This window comes from Dama dama, chromosome 4, assembly GCF_033118175.1.
Source record: "Dama dama isolate Ldn47 chromosome 4, ASM3311817v1, whole genome shotgun sequence".
Taxonomy (NCBI): domain Eukaryota; kingdom Metazoa; phylum Chordata; class Mammalia; order Artiodactyla; family Cervidae; genus Dama; species Dama dama.
In genome coordinates this window covers 60,685,586-60,707,498 of record NC_083684.1, presented here as the reverse complement: position 1 = coordinate 60,707,498, position 21,913 = coordinate 60,685,586, and the positions used below count along the sequence as shown (strand labels likewise).

Sequence of the window (21,913 nt, the reverse complement as noted above, 5' to 3'; positions counted from 1 at the left end):
GAAGAAGGGATTGCGTATCTCGATTCCTGGGTCTAGGATACTTGGGACACAAAATCCTCGGGTGGGAGCCTAAGTCCCAAAGAAGCGGGGACTGAACTCTTCTTGGGTCAGAGGGAGGAGGGGCTGGCGGCTGGACTCCTGAGCCCAAGAGAGGATGGTATTGAGGTCCTGGACTGCTGAATCTGATGGAGGAGGGTCCGGAGGCTGCCTTCTCTTCTCTCGGACGGATTGGAGCTGGAGGTCCCTGAAAAGCCAGCCTCTGGGTCTTTGTGTAGGATCTTGAAAGCTCAGAGACCTGCCTCCCGAATCGCTGTCAAGGGCAGAATCTATGCAGTTGGGCTGCGACCTTTACAGAGGCGCAGACTGCCTGGGGGAACAGGCGCCCGGATTTGGGAGTTTCGGGTCTCAGCGACCCCGCAAGTTCCTAGGGGGCGGCCTCGGTGGGGAACATTCTGCGCCCAACTCAGCAAGCGCGGAGAAGCGGGGGTAGGGGGCGCCAGAGAGCCGAGACTCCGGCCTCGGGGGCGGAGCCTCCCGCCCGGACTCCTCCCCCTCCCGCCCTCCTCGCTCTTCCTAGCTCCGGCTCGGCCACCAGCTCCGGCCTGGGCGCCCCCTTCCGAGAGCCCCCTCCCCGGAGCGGAGCCCATCCGAGGGCACCTCTCCCGCCCCCACCTGATAGCCCAGCCGCCCGGCCAGAACAGCAGCCCCGGGGGGCAGCCCCCCTCCAGCCTCCCTCCAGCCCAGCCCTGCCAGATCCCCCCAACCATGAATCTCTTCCGATTCTTGGGAGACCTCTCCCACCTCCTAGCCATCATCTTGCTACTGCTCAAAATCTGGAAGTCCCGCTCGTGTGCCGGTGAGACACTCACGGGGGCCGGAGGAAGGGGGAGAGTGCGGGGGACACCCCAAGACTCGGGGAGAGGGTTTGGGGCATAGGGGGACGGGTCCCCTTTCCCGTCCCTGCTTGCTGGGGGTCCGCCTTCCAGGCCCGGGGTCACCAGGGGGTCAGCTCCTTTCCGCAAACTGGCGTTGCATCCAGTTTGGTGGGGATGGCTCCAGGCACCGAGTTCAGCCTCCCCCGGTCCCCATTAGGGTGGCCTCAGAGTTGCCGGGGCTGGGAACAGGGAGCTGTGGCAAGCAGGGAGGTGGCTGGAAGTTGGTGACGTGGACTGTGGCGGCCAGGAAGGGAGTGGGAGGCAGGCGACCTGTTCCGGAGGCCAGAGGTCAAGGTGGGGGGGTCCTCCCGTGGCCCCAGCTTGGATCCGGACTGCAGGAGGACCCTGAGGGTGTTGGAGGTGGCCGCGAGGCCTAGCCCGGGACACAGCCTCGGGCTGGAGTAGCTTTGGGGCCGGGCTGCCCCCTGGCTGTGGGCCGTGGGAAAGAGCCCTGTTCCAGCCGGCTGCTGGGGAGGCCTCCAGGGACAGCTGCCCTCCAGAGCCGCCTCCAGGCTTGTCCCAGGCCTTGGCCCCTGGTGTATTGACCCTGCGGCCCACCTCCAGCTTTCCCCCACCCCGCCTCTCTGCACCACAGGGATTTCAGGCAAGAGCCAGGTCCTGTTTGCTGTGGTGTTTACTGCCCGCTACCTGGATCTCTTCACCAACTACATCTCACTCTACAACACGTGCATGAAGGTAAAGGCCTTCTGAGGGGGAGCCACCGGGAGGGTCAGGGAGGAGGGAACATGGGTCCCACGCTTTAGGGAGGAGGGGGCTGGGGGTCCAGATTGCTGAATCTGAGGGGAGCAGTGACAGTGGCTGGGACTCCTGGGTCTGAGGGGCTGGGGGCCAGGACTCCTAGTCTAAAGGAGGAGGGGCTGGGGGTCTGGACCCCTGGGTCTGAGGGAGGAGGGGCTGGAGGGCTGGACCCCTGGGTCTGAGGGAGGAGGGGCTGGGGGTCTGGATCCTGGGTCTGAGGGAGGAGGGGTTGGGGGCTGGACCCCAGGGTCTGAGGGAGGAGGGGCTGGGGGTCTGGATCCTGGGTCTGAGGGAGGAGGGGCTGGGGGCTGGACCCCAGGGTCTGAGGGAGGAGGGGCTGGGGTCCGGACTCCTCAGTCTAAGCTCTTGGGGGCTGGGGCCCTGTGCCTGGAGCTGAAGCTTCCTCCTCATCCTCCCCCCACAGGTGGTCTACATTGCCTGCTCTTTCACCACAGTCTGGATGATTTACAGCAAGTTCAAAGCCACTTATGATGGGAACCACGACACGTTCCGAGTCGAGTTCCTCGTCATTCCCACAGCCATCCTGGCGTTCTTGGTCAACCATGACTTTACCCCTCTGGAGGTAGGCCACCTGCAGGGTCCCGGCAGTGGTGTAGTGGGGTGGGCTGCAGGAGAACGGCTGTGGACGGTGGGCCCAGTCAGAGGCTTCCTTCTGCAGGGTTGCTCAGACTTCCTCCTTTTAGGAAATAACGTTCAAAACAGGGGCCCTGGAGTCGGATGACAGCAGTGTCATGGCAGCAGCACTCATCAAGTACCAGACGCTGCTCTGAGCATGTCACACATGTCATCGCATTACTTTTCACAGCAGCCCCATTTTATAGATAGGAAACTGAGGCTCGGGGCATCAAAATGACTTCCAAAATCATCGGCCTAGTGAGTAGTTCAGGAGTTGGGAACAGAGGCTCTAGGGGGCCAGGCTACTTGGATTTGGATCTGTTACTTTCTATTAGCATGACCTTGGGCATGGAACTTGACTTTTCTGTGCCTCAGTTTCCTTATCTGTAAAGTCAAGATCAGGTCACTGTGAGGATTTCCTGAGATAAGACAGCATCGCTTACACAGGGACTTTAGAACCAGAGAGCTGGGCTTTGAAGCCCAGGGCTTCCCTGGTGCTCAGATGGTAAAGAAGCTGCCTGCATTGCGGGAGATCAGGGTTTGATCCCTGGGTGACCAGGGTTTGATTCCCTGGGTAGGGAAGATCCTCTGGAAGAGGAAATGGCAACCCACTCCAGTATTCTTGCCTGGGAAATCCCATGGACAGAGGAGCTTGGCGGGCTACAGTCCATGGGGTCGCAAACGCTTGCACATGACTGAGTGACTAACACTTTAGAAGCTGGGGGACTTTGGGCAAGTCATGTAATTTCTCTATGTTTCAGTTTTCTCATCTGTAAAACGGGGATAGTTCCTACTTCATAGGTTCTAACTCGGGATTAATATTGATAAAGCACAGTGTCTAGCAGTAGGTAGGAAGTGCTGGCCATGATTGTTGCAGTGTTTTGGACTCCTAAAGGCTGGCTGTCGTGGTTTTTATTGCCTGGTGTTTTGGTAGGAGCTGTACAGTTTCCTGGGAGTAATTTTGAGAGGGACTGTGCTCAATCTGCCATCTCCCGCCTCCAGGGGCCTGGCAGGAATCAAATTCAGAGCAGTCTTTCCTCCCCTAGTACCACTCACTCCTGCTTGTAAGAAGCTGGCCTTGGAACTTCCCTGGTGGTCCAGTGGTTAAGACACTGCGCTTCCAAGGCAGGGGGTGCAGGTTTGATCCCTGGTTGGAAAACTAAGATTCCCACAAGCCGCCCCTGCTGTGCTGATGTTTTCAACAGAAACCATAATTCAGGAGTTTTTCTGAGATGTCTCACTTGACAATTTTGGCTACAGATTCCAAATCTATTTCTAAAAGCATCCTGCAGTCTTGACAAATCTGATTGAGGGGTAACTTTGGCCCAAGTGCCCCAGAAATGTCAGAAGGAGGAAACCCAAAGCTTAGTTGCAGGGTCTGGACTTGGCAAACTTCTGATCACCATTATCTTGCATGGAGCACTCACTGGGCTGGACCCATTTTACAGGTAGGGAGGTTGAGGCTGGAGGAAGGCAGTGGGGCTTGCTCTAGGCAGAAGAGGCTGGGCCAGGATCTAGGCTTCTTGACTCCAGGTTGGGTGGTTTGGTTGGGTGGTTCCCTCATTCAGAAGGAGTTCACTTGTGCAAAGTATTGGCACTGAATCTATATCGGGCTCCATGCAAATCCGTCATCATCCCATCTGATCCCTTAGCCACCTGAGGAAGCAGACTTCTTCATCCCTCTTTCTTTTAGGACTAAGGTGAGGCTCCCAGCTGGCACTAGTGGTAAATAACCCGTTTGCCAATGCAGGAGACACAGGTTCAATCTCTGGGTCAGGAAGATACCCTGGAGGAGGGTATGGCAACCCACTCCAGTATTCTTGCCTGGAGAATCCCATGGACAGAGGAACCTGGCGGCTACAGTCCATAGGGTTGCACAAAGTCGGACATGATTGAAGCAACTTAGCGTGCAAGGTGAGGCTCAGAGGTGAGACCTCACAGAATTTGAACCCAGGTTCACCTGCTTTCAAAACCCACGCGTTGTTAGTGGTGTACAACTCTTTGCAATCCCACAGACTATACCTACCAGGCTCCTCTGTCCCCACTCCAGAATACTGGAGTGGGTTGCCATTCCCTTCTCCAGGGGATCTTCCTGACCCAGGGATCAAACCCTAATCTCCTGCATTATAAGCAGGTTGTCATCTGAGCCACCAGGGAAGCCCTAAAATCCATGCTACCTCCAATTAAAAATAAATTTTAAAAAAATGCCCTTGTTATCATTGGGTGCATGCTGAAAAACTTTTTTAATCATAGAAGGAAAGGATTCCTTAAAAATTCAGATGTCACGAATAGATGAAGTTAAAATACACCAGACCTTTTCTCTCCTTTTTTGTCATGATTCTATTTCACAAGGCTAGGAATTGGGTATGTATCCATTTAATGGGTATGTTTCATGAGAGCCTCAAGTAACCTGATTTACCGAGAACCTTGCTGGTAGATTTGGAGTGATTATGGGAACAAGCCCTGAAGTCTAGCTGCCTGCATAGGGATCTGTTTCTACCCGCATCTCAGTTGTGTGGCCTTGGACAAGTTACTGATCCTGTGGGCCTCAGTCTTCTCATCTGTATAAGGGGGATAACAGTAGGTCTTACCTCATAGGGTTAAGGCATAAGCCAGTTAGTAGCTGTAAGGTGTGCAGGTGCCTTGAATGTAGTAAATGCTATATAAATGTCAGTTCTTAGAAATACATCCTGATGGTCGCCACTTCACTCCCACAAACCAAAACCACCCAGGAGGAATCACACCTGCCAGCTGGTGGTGGTGTCTGAGTGGAGGTTTCAGTGAATTGACACCTCACAACTCACCCCAGGTGGGGCTTTCAGGAAAGTGGGGACTGAAAAGGGACCAGCAGCTGTCTGTCCTCTCGGTCTCCCTCCTGCGATGCCCTCTCCTGCTTGCAAATAATGGTCGTCAGTGCTGCCTGAATGGTGGGCCATGACAAGCACTTGGGGACCTCGCCCCCATTTTCTCATGCATTCATCCAGGCATGGAGTAGGTTCCAGGCACTATGCCAGGGGCTGTGCCCACAGCGTGCCCAAGGTGTAGGCTCCTGGACCTCACAGAGCTCACAGTCTGGTCAGAGCTGCCGAGAGGAAGACAGGACAGGGGATGTGACAGTCCTGGAGGGAGGATGGTCAGGGAGAACCTCGCTGATGAGCTGAGATTGGAAAGAGGTGGAAGAGGCAGGATGTGACTGTCTGGGGGGAGAGCTGCAGGAACAGCAAGTGCAAAGGTCCTGGGGCAGGAAGGAGGCTGGTGTGTTCGAGAACCAGACAGAAGGCCTGGGTAGTCTGTCGTAGCCTGGAGGGACTAGGAGATGAGGCTGGATCAAGGAGAGCCTTGAAGGTTAGGAACTTAGAGCCAAGGGTAGGAACTTGGGTTTTATTCTGGATGTGATAAAAAGTAGCTACTGGAGGGTTTTGAGCCAGAGAGTGACACGGTCTGATTTATCTCTCAAGCTTGCACATTGAACGTTGCTCCTACCAGGGCAGGAAAATCACCCCCACTTTAGAGAGAAGGAGGTGGAGGCTTTAAGAATCTGGGTCTCTTGCCCAAGGTCTCGTAGAAGGGAAGTCTCAGAGCCAGGAGCCCAACCTGGTCCTCCCTTGGGAGAGGCATAATTGCTAAGTGCTCCGAATACTGACTCTGAACTCTTTGTTCGAATCCCAGCTCTGCTGCTTACTAGCAGTGTGATCCTGGGCATGTCTCTGACCATCCCTGAGCCTCAGTTACCTCATCTATAGAAGGGAATGCTGGGGATTTCTTGGCGGTCCAGTGGTGAGGACTCAGCACTTTTACTCTCAAGGCCCAGGTTCAGTCTCCGGTAGGGGGAACTAAGGTCCTGCAAGTCACGTGACTCGGCCAAAAAATAAAGGAGGGGGGATGCTAATAATAGTACCTCTATCATGGGTTATTGTGGGGATCTACAGAATGTGTGTGGGGTGGGCAGAGCGGTCGCTGGCACACGGTGAGGGCCCGGCAGGCATCGTGGTGCCCCGTTACCTGCTCTTCCGCGTCACTGCGCCTGTAACCAACACACCCGTGTCCCTTCCCGCCCCGCCCCGCCCTGTGCCGCCAACTCCCCGGCACCCCCTGGTAGATCCTCTGGACCTTCTCCATCTACCTGGAGTCGGTGGCCATCCTGCCGCAGCTGTTCATGGTGAGCAAGACGGGCGAGGCGGAGACCATCACGAGCCACTACCTGTTTGCACTGGGCGTCTACCGCACGCTCTATCTCTTCAACTGGATCTGGCGCTACCACTTTGAGGGCTTCTTTGACCTCATCGCCATCGTGGCAGGCCTGGTCCAGACGGTCCTCTACTGTGACTTCTTCTACCTCTACATCACCAAAGGTAGCCAGCAGGGACGCGGTGGGGAAGGGAGCCGACACCTTCTCCAGCTCCCGCCCTCCCTCCCGGGGGCCCTGGCTGCATCTCCTCTGCCCCGTGTCCCTCGAGGGAAGGCAGGACAAAGAGAGGGTCAGGGGTGGCCTCTGACTTTTCCTCTCTTGGCATTTCTCCTAAGCCCTTTCTCCTGCCCTGAGGTTCCGGACCCACAGTTTCTCAGCCTCACACCTGTTAACAGATCCAAAGTCACCAGCCCCAGGAGCGCTCAGGGAAGGGCAGGCCTCTTCTCTGCAGATTGATCTCTGTCCTCCCCCTCAGGGACTCAGGCCCACCAAGATTCATTCATTCAGTCAGTCAGTCAGTCAACCAACAAATTTCAGGAACACTTTATATGTCCGTGGCCAGGGCTAGGCTCTGAGATACTACCATAGGGGAAAAGATGGACGAAGCCCTCCTCTCCTTTTTTGTATTGTGTGTGTGGGGGGGTGGGACAATGAATGAACAAGAGAAATGACTGCAAACAGTGAGAAGGGCAGAGATGGAAAGGAACCAGGGAGGTGTTGGTGGAGAGTGATGGGGTTACCGTACCTATGGGTGGATGGTTGGGGGAGGCCTCTTAGAGATGATAATTAAAAGCTACGATTTCAAAGTCCCGAGTCAGTTAGCAGGAAGGGAAGAGGAGCCGAGGGCAAAGGCCTGGAGGCAGCCCAGGATTCCCAGCAGTGAGGGCAGATGCGGGGGTGGTGGTTTTGCCCACTGCCCATCAGAGATCCAAGGCCTCTAGGCCCAGGAATCCTTGCAGGATGGAAGAGGAGTAGTCAGTGTTAGGAGAAATGGGTCCATGGCTCAGTCCCTCAGCCTCAACCCTCAGTAATTTGGGTTGATCCCCCGCCATGGCTAATCCGGACTCCAGAGGCTGCCCGTGCCAGCCCAGTGTCCAGCCCCTGTGTGGGCGTGGGAGGCTCTCCTGTCTTTGGGGGCCCCGTGGTCACGCCCTGCCCTGCCCCTCTCTTCACAGTCCTAAAGGGGAAGAAGCTGAGTTTGCCGGCGTAGCCCCAGTCCATCTCCGTCTCCGGGACAGCGGCGGCTAGAGGCAGCGGAAGGCGACGCGGGATGAAGAGCCTTCCGGTCCAGGGGTGACTTTTTTAAGAACCCACTTCTCCTGGCTCCTCAGCTCCACACCTGCCGGGTTTCAGGAGGGCGGTGGAGGACCCAGGTGTTGGGGGAGCTCAGGACCTGGGCTGTTTGTAGTTTTTTGCCTTTTAGAGAAGAAGAAAAAAAAAACCTTTCCACTATTTAGTTTTTGATTCTGATGACTCCTTTCTCTTCTTACTCTCCGGCTCCGATTTTTATAAACTGTTTTAAAGTGTCCTGTGGGGCGAGGCAGGGTTGGAGATCTTTCCCCTCCCCTGAGCCCCTTGGCTTCCTTCTGGATCCCCACCACCCCACCTTCCACCCCACCTTCAGCCCCACTGGTCGCCAAACACTAACTCTGCCGACACCCGCCTGACACCTGCCTGCCTGCCGGGCCTCTGACTGTGGCCATGAAAACACACCCCCATCCACCCCCCGCCCCCCAAACTTTTGCACTGGGGAGAGGGAGGAGGGGAGGAAGGTCTCCCCTGATTTTTCATAGTAATTTTTTCCAGAATTTGGATTTTTTTGGTCATTTTTTTTTGGCAATTTCGGGGGGCCTGGGAAAGGGGTTGGCCCGAGGGGTCACGTTTTTGTACAGAACTGAAGGTTGATTCTTTGTTCTCTTGAAATAAACTGAGGAAAATGATGCCTCTCTTTTGCTACTCCTTGCCCTTTCTCTGGTGTTTGTGGGGGTACCCCTGACCCCAGCCCCTTTCTCTCTGCTTCCACTTTATCCTGACCACTGTTGGCAGGAGACCCAGGCCTGGGAGGAGCAGGAAGATAAGAAACTGGGCTTCCTGAGACTAGCTGCACCCTGACCACCAGGGAAGAGGTTTTGGAGGAAGAAAAGATCTCGAAGATTCTTCTTGTCTTGGCACACCACTTCCCTGACAGTTAGTTCTCCCTAATCTCAGGGTGGCAGAGGACAGCTTTCCAGAGTCTGTGATTTGAAAGTCACCAAGGGACAGCCCCCCACCCCCGTCCCTCCATCATTTTACATTGTGTGGAACCGCTTTATGTTTTCTTCAAAAAAAAAAAACGGAATTGGTTGCCAGCCTTTAAAAACCAGATTTTCACATTAAAATCGAGATTTCTGGCTCTTCTTGAAAAAATATCCGTCAATCTGACAATGCGGGGTCCTCATTTCTGGGTGGCAGCAGATGGCTGGAATGAATGGCTGGGATGTGAATTCCACACCGCCCCCCCCCCCCCCCCGACTCCCACTGCCTCCCCCCCTAGTCCCCAGGACTTGGCTGAGGGGTTGAGACCATCTATTATTGGGCTGATGCTGTTTTGTGGTTTTGTTCTGTGAAGTTCAAAGGAAAGGGAATAGTTTCTGTGTTTCCCTCCAGACTGGCTTCACATCTGGTCTGTTTCCTTCACTCATGTTACCTGCCTGGCCCTTGTCAGCCTTTGGAGTTTTGCCCTGGATTCTGCCAGATCCCCTACATGTCCCCTAAGACCTTCCTTAACCGGCCCCGGTTCTCTCCTAGGCTGGTGGAAGCTTCAGGAGGCAAGGAGCTGGCGTTTCTGAGCATTTCATGAGCACCAGGCAGTGTGTGTCACATGGGTGAGCCCGCAGATCCCTCAGAGCACCCTCCCTTCGCTGGGGAGGAAACCGAGGCTCAGAGGGGGTGCAAGTGGCCGAGGCGGCGTAGGCACCCCAGTTTCCTGCTGCTGGATCCCAGGTGCTTAGCCGCTGCTGTGGAGTTTTGCAGATGTTTTTCCTTCCTTTCTTGTAAGCCCAGAAGCCTCACATGGAAGATGCAGGAGCAGGCCTGCTTGGGTTGACTCAGGGTCGGGAGCAGGCGTGTTTTTGAACACAGTCTGCAAACCATCGATCTAAATCCCATCCAAGGCTCTAGTTTGACAGCCAGCCCAGCTCGGGCCCAAAGACATTAAGAGACACGTCCCAGGTGATTCAGCCAGTGACAGGGTGAGGACCAGAGCTTGGGGGTCCTTCTGTTTCCCACACTGGAAGCCTGCCCTCTGCAGGGCTGCCTCTTCCTCCAGGTGCCCATAGGGACCACAGCCTGTTTATTTCTGCACCCCTAGCACTGAGCCCTGCCATGCATGAAACAAAAAAATGGGGACCACGGAGCCCATGGTGGACTCCCCACAACCCACATCCCTTTGCCCAGTCTGTAAATAGGCCTTCTGCAGCCACCATGGCCCTTGTGTGGGTGTGTTTGGTTTAGCTGGCAAAACATTAAACTTCCTTTTTTTTGTTATTCCTTGCCAACCTATCCCACATAAAAATAAATGGATGTCCAGCTGTTCTAGAAATACTAGAAGGTTCTAGAGCTGCACCGTTCAATACGGTGACCATTAGTGCTTGAAATGTGGCGGCCCCAAGTCAGGGTGTGCTGTCTGTGTAAAATACATGAAGGATTTAAAGAACTCAATGCCCGAGAATGTAAGCTATCTGGCTAGTGACTTTTTATACTGATGATATGTTGAAATAATATTTTGGATGTGCATGTTACTTGCTCAGTTGTGTCCAGCTCTTTGCAACCGCATGGACTGTAGCCTGCCAGGCTCCTCTGTTTATAGAATTCTCCAGGCAAGAATACTGGAGTGGGTTGCCATTTCCTTCTCCAGGGGGGTCTTCCCAACCCAGGGATCGAACCTGAGTCTCCTGCATTGCAGGCAGATTCTTTACCATCTGAGCCAACAGGTAAGCCCCCAATATTTTAGATACATGGGGTTAAATAAAATGTATATTTATTTCACTTGTCTCATTCAACTTTTCATCCTGTGGCCAGGGGACAAATTTGAATGCCCCCCTCCCCCAACACCAAGGCTCAAACTTTACTTCTATTGGACAGCACTGTTTTTTTTTTTTTTGGCTGCCCTGCTGCTTGTGGGATCTTAGTTCCCTGACCAGGGACCGAACCCGTGCCCCCTGCAGTGGAAACAGAGTCCTAACAGCTGGACAGCCTGGGAAGTCCTGGACAGCGTTGCCCTAGACACCCTGGGCCACCGTGCAGAATGCTGGGTGCTGAGTGAAGGCCGCCCCTTCCTGGCCCCCACCACTCCCTTCATGGGTGCTTCACTCACTGAGTCACCTGCTCAGAGTCTTGTGACCCGAGCACAAGACCCTGATCAGCTTCGGCGTTCCGGGAGATGATTCCTTCCTTTCTCCCCAAACAAGCTTTCAAATATTTGAAGACAAGTATCTTCCCTGAGGTCGGTCAGGGACTTGCCATCCTCTAGTCCTCAAACGACTCCTCACACAGCATGGTTTTGAGCTGAGGAGCTGGGTCCCTTGTCACTGGGGTGAGTTACAGAGTGTGGGCCCTTACTGGGCAGCCAGGCGGGCCTGAGTGTTGGCCTTGGTTCCCCTCGGCGCCCTCTCCACCGGTGGAAGCATCTTGTCTGTGAACTTGAGCTTCCTCGGCTGGACAGTGGGGCACCTCCTGCCTCCCTCCCGTGGCCAGTGTGAGCCGTAAAGGGCTCACTGTGCGCAGGCCCGAAAGAAGGGTTTCCTTTCCCTCCCATCACCGTCTGTAGCTGTCAAGATGGCACTCAAGGGACTTCCCTGGGGGGCCAGTGGCTAAGACTCCAAGCTCCCGACACCGGGAGCCTGGGTTTGATCCCACATCAGGGAACTAAATCTCACACACCAAAACTCAGAGTTCCCATGCCACGACTAAAGATCCCACATGTCACAACTAAGACCTGGCACAGACAAATAAATAAATAAAAATAAATATTAACAAAAAAAAGTGACACTCAGATGGAGAGTCTGGGAGGTGGGATGGAAATGGGACCTGCCGCAGAGACACCCCCTCCCCTCAAGGAGACCCCTGGCCGCTCGAGGGACTGCAGAAGAACAGACATGAGAGGACAGAGGGCTGTTTTCCGAAACCCTTCTGGAGGGAGGATTCTGTCTTTATTGGTGTAAATGAGGCTCTCTAGTTGTCGGGCATCATGGCAAGGCGGGGGGCCTTCGGGGTGCTCAGATAGGGGGAGAGGGAGGAGCAGGCGTAGCTCGGGCCGTGTGGGCCGGTGGTGGGCGTGTTCACCGGGCTGGTGGCGGACGGCGGGGAGAGGGAGGTCAGGACCACGCCACCCTCGTCCAGGGAGCGCTTGTAGGGGACTGGGGCATCGTTTCGTAGCTCCTGGAAGGCCAGGTAGGCCTGGAATATCTGTGGGCAGAGGAGGGTGAGCTGGAGGCTGGCTGGGGCAGGCTGGGAAGAGGGCCGCGGGGCCCAGCACTCCCTGAAGCTGGGCTTTGTCTGCCAGGAAGAAGGTGGGGGGGTTTCTTTCCCAGTTGCCCAAGACACAGAAGGGGCTTGTGGAGGCCCGGGTAAGCTTTGAGAGCGGGAAGGTTTTTGCCCTGTTAACCCACACCATCCCGCCCTGCCCTGCTGGGGTGGGGGTAGGGGTGGGACAGGGGGCCCTCCTCACCCAGACAAGGATGGAGAAGAAAGAGAAGGTGATGGTGGCCTTGGCGCTGTTGCTCCCCAGGAGGAAGTATCTGGGCGGCGAACGGTGCCACTGGTTGGCTAGGAAGCAGAATCCCACAGCCCAGATGCCTGCCCAGATGACTGGGGGGTCGAGGGAGAGAAGAGGGGTGGCGGGGGGGGACAGTGGGCTCAGGAAGGGCAGGGGCTGAGGTCTCCATTGTGGCTTCTCCCTCCCAGCCTTCTTTAAAGAACCGCCTGGAGTGGGCTGCTCTATCTGCTGTGGGGGTCCACAGCCACCTGTGACTTTTTCCATTTCAATCAATTAAAAATTTCAGTCCATTAAAATTGACTTTTAAAAAAAATTTTCGGGACTTCCCTAGTGGTCCAGTGGTTAAGACTTCGCCTGCCAATGCCGGGAACACAAGTTCAATCTTCGGTCCAGGAGGAACCCACATACCTTGGAGCAACTAAGGCTGTGGACCACAACTTCTGAAGCCCACACACCCTAGAGCCCATGTTCCGCAACAAGAGAAGCCACTGCAATGAGAAGCCTGCGCACTGTGATTGGAGAGCAGCCCTGCTCGCCACAACTAGAGAAAGCCTGTGTGCAGCAATGAAGACCCAGAGCAGCCAAAAATAAATAGATAAAGAAAACATTAAAAAAATTCCATGCCTTGATGGCACTGGTCAAACTTCGAGTGCTCAGCGGCCACGCAAGGCCCGTGGCTCCCGCACTGGGAAGCTCAGGCACAGAACAGTTCTGCCCTCACAGAACTTTCTTTTGGATGTTGCTGGACTCAGTGATCTTTAGGGGCCCACCTAGCCCTGAGTCTCTGGAACTGGGCAGGTGTGGAGGAGGAGAGGAAGGAGCCTGGGACCTGAGAAAAAGGCACAAGCAAGGGTCAGGCGCTGTGTGCCAGGCTCTGTCTAAGGTGCTCGGCGTTGGATAGAAGGCTTGGCTTGGAAGACTGGATCTGCCGCTCAGGGTCCAATTACACAACTTCCTTAAGCCTCAGTTTCCTCTGTGAAAAGGGAATCTGAACAGGCCTTCCCTCCTCAGGTGGTCCTGAGGAAGAAAGGAGATGGGGCATGGGGCGCCCATGACGCGGTGCCATGACACATGGGATGTGCCCGGGAAGTGTCAGCATTACTACAGGTGTCCTTTCTTGCCTTTCATCCTCAGAAAAACCCTGGAGGTGTTTTTTTGTTTTGGTTTGGGTTTTTGGCCATAACCACACAGCACATGGAACCTCCCTGACCAGGGACTGAGCCAGTGCCTTCTGCAGTGGAACAACAGAGTCTTAAACACTGGACCCCCAGGCAGTGGGGGCTCTCATCCCAGCTTCCATGGAAGCTCAGAGAGGGGAGGAGACCTGTACACCGAGGCTGCGCCAGAGGTGAGATTTCAAACCCTTTTCAAGAAAGGCTGTGAAGAAGGGAGGTGAATGCCAGGAGAAAGCTGGGCAGAAGAGAGGATTCTAGAATTAGCCAGAGGGTCAGAAGAGGCGACCCTTGCACTAAGTCTGAGGGATGGGCAGCGATTCCTTGAAACGGCGGGTGCAGAAGAGCTCCGATATGCGAGGGATGAAGCTTTGGGTCACAGGCGGAGGGCGCTAAGAGGTGGCGTCCTGGGGGCCCAGGGGCGCCTGGGGGTGGGGGCTGGGAGCTCGGGGTGGGCAGTGCCGGGGGCTCACCCACCGGCCAGGATGAGGTCCAGGAGCTGGAAGGCCGTCTTGAAGCGGGTGCTGGCGAGGCGGACCTCGTGGGCATCCAGGGCCAGGAAGGCCAGGGAGCTGAGGAAGGACAGGAGGCCGGCTCCCACAGCGAAGCTGCAGGCCGCGTTGTTGCTGTTGAGGACACAGTGCAGCTGCGAGTTGTCGGTCTTGTTCTGGTAGCCATCGGTCAGCAGGGAGGAGAACACGATCAGGGAGAAGACCTGTGGGTGCGGGAGTGGGGTTCCCAGAGCCGGAGTGGAGCTCCGTGTCTTCCCAAACCCGCTCCTCAGCCCTCATCCCCATCACTGAGTTGGGGGGTCTGCTTTCCACTCTCCTGGGGGTTCCAAGCCCTCCCTCCCGGTCACGTCCTCCGAGCCTTCATCCTGGCTCGGGCCTCGTCCTGCCTGCTAGGGCCTTGCACCAGCCTCGTGCCGGCCTCCCTGACTCCAAGTCTCCCCGCTCAGCTCCCCAGGGAACCTTCCACACTCTGCCCGTTCTGGCTCCCAGAGCTGCCTGAACACCTTCCCCCCTACAGCCTTTCATCTGTCCTCACTCACTCTTGCCTTCCACCCCCCAAACAGGTACCTGCCGCCAAACCCAACAGGAAATGCTTATTAGCACACTGCCTGGGACACAGGAAGAGTGAGCAATGTGTCTCTGCCATCCTCTTGATCCCTACTGCCTCCCAGCCCTTCCCTCTGCCTGCCACTTCTTCCTCCTCCCTCCCTGCTCAGTTAATTCCTCTCCATTTTCAAAAAGGAACTTGTGAAATATTCCAAAGACACAGAAAAGACCGGAGGAAATGTAACCAACAGTGAGAATCTGACAAACGTATGCCTTTTGCTCCAATACTCTTTTTAAAAATAAAAAAACAAAAACTATTTTGGCGATGCCACACAGCTTACAGGATCTCAGGTCTCTGACCAGGGCTGTGGCCGTGACAGCACCAAATTCTAACGACTAGGTCACTAAGGAAATCTCAAGGCTTTTTTTTTAAGCAAATACAGGGATTTCCCTGGTGGCCCAGTGATTAAGAATCTGCCTGCCAACGTGGGGGACATGGGTTCAGTCCCACATGCCACAGAGCAACTAAGCCCATGCACCACAACCGCTGAAGCCGGGTGCTGTAGAGCCCGTGCTCTGCAACAAAAAAACCCACTGCAATGAGAAGCCCACACGCCACAACTAGAGAGGAGCCCCTCGCTCGTCGCAACTAGAGAAAGCCTGCATGCAGCAACGAAGACCCAGTGCAGCCGAAAACAAATATATAAGTAAATCAAATCAAATTAAAAAAACTAAAAAAAAAAGATAAAGCAAATACAGCCCTGGAACTTCCCTGGTCAGGGAACTAGTACCACCCGGCGTGGCCAAGAAAACAAGCAAACGCGGTCTCACTGATATGCTGGCCCTGTCGCCTTTGTGGGCACTGCGGGGTACCACTGTCTGCCTCTGCTGCTGGCTTCTACTGTGCTCATCGATGGAACCACCAGTGTACTTCACCACCCTTACAACCACCCTAGGATGTGGGCACTGCCAACAGTCTCTCTCTTTTTTTTAAGATAGTGGAGCTGAGGCACAAAGAAGGTGACGAATGGCACAGAGTCCATCAGCTATGAGGGGGCAGTGCCTGGATCTGAACCCAAGCTGTCTGGCTCTTGAATCTGCTTTGGTGAGTGCTGCGCATAGTCAATCAGTTGTGTCTGACTTTGCGAACTCATGGACTGTAGCCTGCCAGGCTCCTCTGTCCGTGGGATTTCCCAGGCAAGAATACTGGAGTGGGTTGCCATTTCCTTCTCCGGGGGATCTTCCTGACCCAGAGATTGAACCCAGGTCTTCTGCATTGCAGGAGGATTATTTACCATCTGAGCCATTAGGGAAGCCCTAAATCTGCTTTAACTCCTGATATTAATATATCTTCCTGGACCAGATGCCTGGAGGGTGACAGTTCCTATCACCGTGATTCAGGGACAATTTGAAGCCCGGGTGGCTTGTCCCTGATGGTCACAATACAGCCTGGCAGGGCTGACACCAGGTATGGAAGGAACCGGTGTGTATGTGTTGGGTGGTGGGAGCTGGTCCAGGGGGTGCTTTCTGGATGGGGTGAGGCCTATGAGAACATGCAGGGAGAAGACTACAGAGTGGGATGATCTCTGGGGGTCAGGAGGGAGCCAGAGAGGGGGCTGAGAGCAGGGGCAAGACAGGGTTGGCTCCAGGTGTGTGAAGGCCCCTCTGGGGCCATGCAGAGATGGACTCGAGCCATTGAGACTGGAGGCCAGGAGGCCGGGAGGCTGGGGAGAAAGCTGGGGCCTGCAGTTGTGGAGAGAGTCAGGTTTGAGCAGAAACTGAACCCAGGGGGCTGGATTTAGGAGGGAGTAAGGCTTGATCTGAACTGCACCTTAACTAATGAGTTTTGGGGGAGGGATAAATTGGGAGACTGGGATTGACATGTACACACTACTATATATAAAAAATAGATCACAAGTAAGGTGGCTCACAAGTAAGAGAGATGGTGAAGGACAGGGAAGCCTGGCGTGCTGCAGTCCATGGTTCACAAAGAGTCCAACACTACGTAGGGACTGAACAACAACAGGGTGGCTCAGTGGTAAAGAATCTGCCGGCCAAAGCAGGAAACCTGGGTTCTATTCCTGCGTCGGGAAGATCCCCTGGAAGGGGAAATGGCAACCCACTCTGGTATTCTTGCCTGGGAAATCCCATGGACAGAGGAGCCTGGCAGGCTACAGTCCATGGGTCGCAAAGAATCGGACAGGACTTAGTAACCAAACAACAAAACAAAGGATCTGCTGTATAGTATGGGGAACACTACTCAATACTCTGCAATGGCCTATATGGGAAAAGAATCTTAAAAAAGGGTGGATATACATGTATGTATAACTGAATCGCATTATACTGATTCGGTATACTGATTCCTGAAACTAACACAATATCAACTGTAATCAACCACACTCCAGTAAGAATTGAAAAGAAAAAACTGAGGAGTTTTGCAGGCAGACAGGAGGAGGGGCATTCCAGGCAGGCCGAGCCATGTGTGCAAAAGCCAGCTGCTTCCGAGTGAAGCTCCTGCAGGGGTTGGAGAGAAATCTTAGCTGAGGGATCTGGTATGAACTGAGGCTGGAAATGCAGACAGGGAGGCCAGACTCTCAGAGGCCTTGAACACCAGACGGAGGGGACTGGACTTGGGAGCCATGGACAAAATCAAATTTCTCACTTAGGCTTAATTTTATGCATGGCAGGGCTCTGAGCCGAGAATGGACAGGGTTAGATCTGGGGGTTTGAGGCAAACTCCAGGGTCATGATGGATGGGAAGGGGCTCCTGGGAATCCCGTGAGATTTAGGACGTGACATTAGACTTGGTGATTGATTAGATGTGGTAGTGTCTGGGGATGGGAGGGAGGGAGGAGACAAGGGGAAAGTTCATTAGAATTTGAACTCCTGGACAGGGTGCACATGGGACCCTTCTGTCTGCATCCAGGACCCAGGGCCAGGTTGGACCTCCGCACACGTGTTGGAAGAGTGAATGACCGGCCCTTCTTTTTGGCTCTTGCCCTGCCCTTTAGAGTAGGGGAGGGGAGGCAAGGATTGACCCTAAACTCCTTAGCTTCTGTCCATCTGCCTCTCTCCTTTGTCTTACTTGCCTTCTCTGAATAAGAACAAACAAAATAATAATAATGTCTTTGTTGTCGTTCTTCAGTTGCTGTGTCATGTCCGACTCTTTGGCCCGCCAGGCTCCTCTGTCCATGGGATTCCCCTGGTGAGAATATTGGAGTGGGCTGCCACTTCCTTCTCCAGAGAATCTTTCCGACCCAGGGACTGAACCTGAGTCTCCTGCATTGGCAGGCAGGTTCTTTACCACTGAGCCACCAGGGAAGCCCAATAATAATGACTAGTCCCTCCTTTTGTCCAGCATTTTAGCTCTAAGGGAGGGTATTCACATCCATTCCGTCTCGGGGTTGCAGCACTGAGTCTGCAGGAGGGGGGGCGTCTTGCCCTGCTGGTCTGAGACAGAGCCAGGTCAAGGACAGGAAGGCTCATTGATCATTTTTGAGCCCAGATACATTTTACCTGCGCCACCTCCCTGCAGCCTCGCTCCAGTCCCACACACTTGAGGTTACAATAATAATTCATTGCTGTTTCACAGGTGATAAATAGAAGCCTTGATGGCGCAGTGGAAAGAGCCAGACGTGTCTGACCCCACCTGCTGGGTGGCCTTGGGCCAATTGCTCACCGACTGGCACCTCAGTTTCCCTGTCTGTCCTGTGCCCCAAAGAGGTGGGGACCTGGCCCTGAAGGTAATTCTCATGACTGGCCAGAGAGGAGACGTGTCCTCTCAAGGTCAGTCATGGAGAGATGGGATTGGAATTCAGCCCCCCTGACTTCCGGGTCTGTGGGCTGTCTGTCCGCTGGCACCCCCAAATCCTTGGGCTGCTGTTGGACACCCAAGAAGGGGGCTTGGCTGGGCTGGAGGGACTTCAACCCTCTGAAGCCCGAGTCTGACCTCCTTCCACACTCTTCCTGGCCTGTCCCCAGGGAGGGAGCAAAGATTCATCAGTTAAGGCACCAGCTGGCGGGCGGCCGTGAGAAGGACGGGAGCACCAGCTGCCCAGAGACTCCCTACTGAGGAGCCGGGCCAGGGGGGGAAGGAGGAGAGGGCGGCGAGCGGGAGGAGGGAGGCGGCAAGCAAAGTCCGTGACTGAAGCGTCTGGCACGGTTGGCGGCCCTTCCCCCCAGCCCTTCCCCACACCAGGCCACACCAGCTGGGCCTCCTTCTCCCTCACCTCCTGCCCTTTCTTCTGAAGCACTGGAAATCTGCGCATCCTTGGTACTCGCCCGCCAGCTGGGTGACGTCCTTGGGCAAGTCACTCAACCTCTGTGAGCCTTGGTTTCCCCTTGGGTCCAGCAGGCATCACAATATACATGTCATAGGGTCATGGTGAGGAGTGGAAATGCTGACACCACCAAGGGACTGGGAACTGGGGTGTGGAAAGCATTTTCCCTGCTTCCCTGGGGCGATGACGATGGAGATGAGCCCCCACCACCCTATGCCTCCCCCAACCCATCTCTCTGCTTGATCACAAATTGGTCCCAGTAATCATCGTTATTGAAGGAACGATGACTACTTACCAGGCCCATGCTGATCAGTTGAGAGGCATTAATTTCATTTGGACATAGTCTTTCCTGATGAGCAGGAAGGACTAGACACAGGAGGGTGTGGAGGTTCAGAGAAATCAAGTTTCTTGTTCAAGGTCACACAGCCCTAGGGTGACTGGGCAAGTTATTAAATAAAACGGGGCACTTCTGAGACTCAAAGGAGGTGCTGCTGATAATCACGCCAGGACTGAGCCAGGCAAGCAGGGGAGGATGTTGCTCTATGTGGACATCATGTGGCCAAACTAGGATTCTCAGCCAGGCCTGATCGATCCTTCTGGAATAGGACCCTGGGTTCAATTCTGGATATTCCCCCTACTCCCCTGACCCAGATCAAGTTTCATCATCTCCCTGGGCCTCAGTTCCCAACTCTGCCAAAGGAGCACTGTGGAGGCTACACAGTGGAAAGCCCAGAGTTACAGCTCTAACTCCTCAAGCATTGAGGTCCAGAGAGGGGCAGTGATCAGGTCAAGGTCACACAGCAAAGTCAGGGGCTCAATGAGGATTTGCCCCCAGTGTGTTGGCTCTTTGGGAATGAGGTAATGATGAAACAAATGCAGGTAAAGTCCTTGCTTGGCACTGTGCCTGGCACAGAGTGACCACCCACCCCCCTGGCATCCTAGGTCTGAGAGGTGGAAAATGAATGGGCTCTGTTCTCACAGAACCCAGTTTGAGTCCCTGCCTCTTACTGTGTGATCTTAGCCAACACTGTCCATTGGAACTTTCTGCCATGATGGAAATGTTCTAGATCCTCACTGTCCAGTATGAGAGCTGCCAGTCACATGTGGCTATTGGGCACCTAAAATGTGGCCACTGTGACTGGGGAATTAAATTTTTTTTTTTTTCCTGGCTGCACCATGCAGACTGTGGGATGTTAGTTCCCAGACCAGGGAACGAACTCCAGCCTTCTGCACTGGAAGCACGGAGTCTTAACCACTGGACCATCAGGGAAGTCCCTGAATATTTTATTTTCATTAGTTTAGATTAGAATAGTCACATGTGGCTTATGGTTACCCCCTTGGACAGCACAGCCTTAAAAAATTATTTAACTTTCTCTGATCCTCAGTTTTCTTCTCTCAAAAGTGGGGCTCCTGAGCACCCACTTTGCGGGGTTCTTTCTTCCCAGGAGAGTTGATAAGTGCTCAGAATAGTGCAGGGCCTATAGTAAAGATGCTCAGTAAAGGGTGACTTCATTTACAAGTTCCTTTTGGCTTTGTTCCCCCCAGCTGGCCCTTCCTTTCCTCCCACCACTCTCTGTACACTGGGTCTGAGAGGTGAGAACCCCTGTTTCATGTCACCCACAGGGCAGCCGGCCCACAGGAGGGCCTCACCCCTGCAAAGATCCGTGTGATTGCCTTTGGCCTCTTGAGAAACTGCACCGCTTCACTGTCGGCCAAGTCCTGGAGGCTTTCCGGGATATGCATGGCGGCTGTTCTGCTGCCTGGGCCCTGGGAGCCCAGAGCAGGGATGCTGGGTTCTGCTGGCTTGGCGCCGCCGTCTGGAGGTTCCAGGCCCACCCTGGGACTCGGCTGCTGCAAGACAACAGGGATGGTGGGGGTTGGTTAGAGTCCAAGGTGTAGGGTAAAGGGGTTGCCAGGGGTCCCAGGAGGAGGGGGTATGGAATGGAGGAGTTCTGGGGAGGGTACCAGGATGGGGTTCGGTGGGGTGAGGGGTCTGCCAAGGGTCCCGGAGAAGGGGATAGGGGATGAGAGAGGGTTCTTGGGGTCCCAGGAAAGGGTTATGTGGGGTGAGGGGTCTGCAGGGTTCTTAGAAATTGGTGCATGGGATGAAAGAGCTGTTAGGAAGCCCCACCTCCAGGTGGGGGCGCAGGGTGAAAGGGTGGCTCGATGGTCCTATGAGTTGGGGTGCAGGCTGAGGGGGCTTCAGAGAATTCCAAAGTGGGATAAGGGGTGAGGGGGCTGCTGAGGATCTTAGGAACTAGGAATGTAGGCTGAGGAGGATGTGGGGTGAGGGGGCTTCCAGAGTCCCAGAAGTGGAGGGGCAGGGTGGGGAGATCTTGGGCCAGGGAGGAGAGGTGAGAGGGTAGGATATTGGGGTGATGTCTCTGACACAGGAGCCAGAGTGCCCATTTTAAGGACTGTGTTAATGGGATTTTTGAGGGATAAGGGGTGCTAGAATGGCAGTCAGAACAACTGGAAGGTCTGAAAACAGGAGGATCCCTTTCAGATTTGGGGGCAACAGCACGCATAGTGGAGACCCCAGGCACCTCAGGGTAGATTTTAGGCTGTCCTGGTGATTTGGGGTGATTGCCTTAGAATCAGGGCCTCCCCTTAGAATTCAGCTCCATCTTCATAAAAGTGCATTTCCTCAAGTTTGGACCTCAGATGTGTGGGGAACATGGTCTCTGAACTCAGCTGTCCCCTCATAATAAGGAGGCCGAGCCCCTGGCGCTAAGCTACCTTCAGAGAATCGGGGTTCTCCCTTTAAGGCGTGGAGTGGGGGTGGCGAGGGTTCGGGGTGATGCTGCCTGATAAAGGGTCAGCCTTACTCTGGAGGCCCGGTTTACATCACCTGCAGGCCGGATCTTCCTTCCGCCCACCCTCCCCTGGTCCCCGGCACCACCTCAGCCTTCTTTTTCTTCCTCTTTTTCCCGCCTTTTCGTTCCTCCACAGCTGATTGGCTGCGCTGAAGCCCCGCCCCAGTTCCCCCGCCTATTCTAGAGTTGACACGAGCGGGGGCGTGGCTTCAGCGGACGTTGGGCGGCCCGCCGTTGGCGGGCTGTGCACGGGAATCCCTACCCCTGTCCCAGTAGTCCCCGGAGTCTCGCGCCCGCCCCGCCTCTTCCCCTT

The 21,913-nt window shown here is 54.8% G+C and overlaps 2 protein-coding genes across 2 annotated transcripts; one reads left to right on the top strand and one right to left on the bottom strand.

Annotated features, from left to right (window-relative positions):
- The first annotated feature begins 601 nt into the window (after nt 1-601).
- KDELR1 (KDEL endoplasmic reticulum protein retention receptor 1) lies at nt 602-8,459 on the top strand. Its single transcript, XM_061139742.1, has 5 exons — nt 602-856; nt 1,531-1,631; nt 2,119-2,277; nt 6,430-6,682; nt 7,695-8,459. The coding sequence occupies exons 1-5, from the start codon at nt 766-768 to the stop codon at nt 7,727-7,729; spliced, it is 639 nt and encodes a 212-aa protein (XP_060995725.1). The 5' UTR covers nt 602-765; the 3' UTR covers nt 7,730-8,459.
- A 3,271-nt stretch (nt 8,460-11,730) lies between these two features.
- On the bottom strand, nt 11,731-21,790 carry SYNGR4 (synaptogyrin 4). The gene is made up of 5 exons (XM_061136111.1): nt 21,687-21,790; nt 20,435-20,635; nt 13,924-14,161; nt 12,227-12,366; nt 11,731-11,964 (listed from the first exon to the last, which is right to left on the bottom strand). Exons 2-5 carry the CDS (start codon nt 20,525-20,527, stop codon nt 11,731-11,733), a joined length of 705 nt encoding a protein of 234 aa, XP_060992094.1. The 5' UTR covers nt 20,528-20,635; nt 21,687-21,790.
- Between the last annotated feature and the right edge of the window lie 123 nt (nt 21,791-21,913).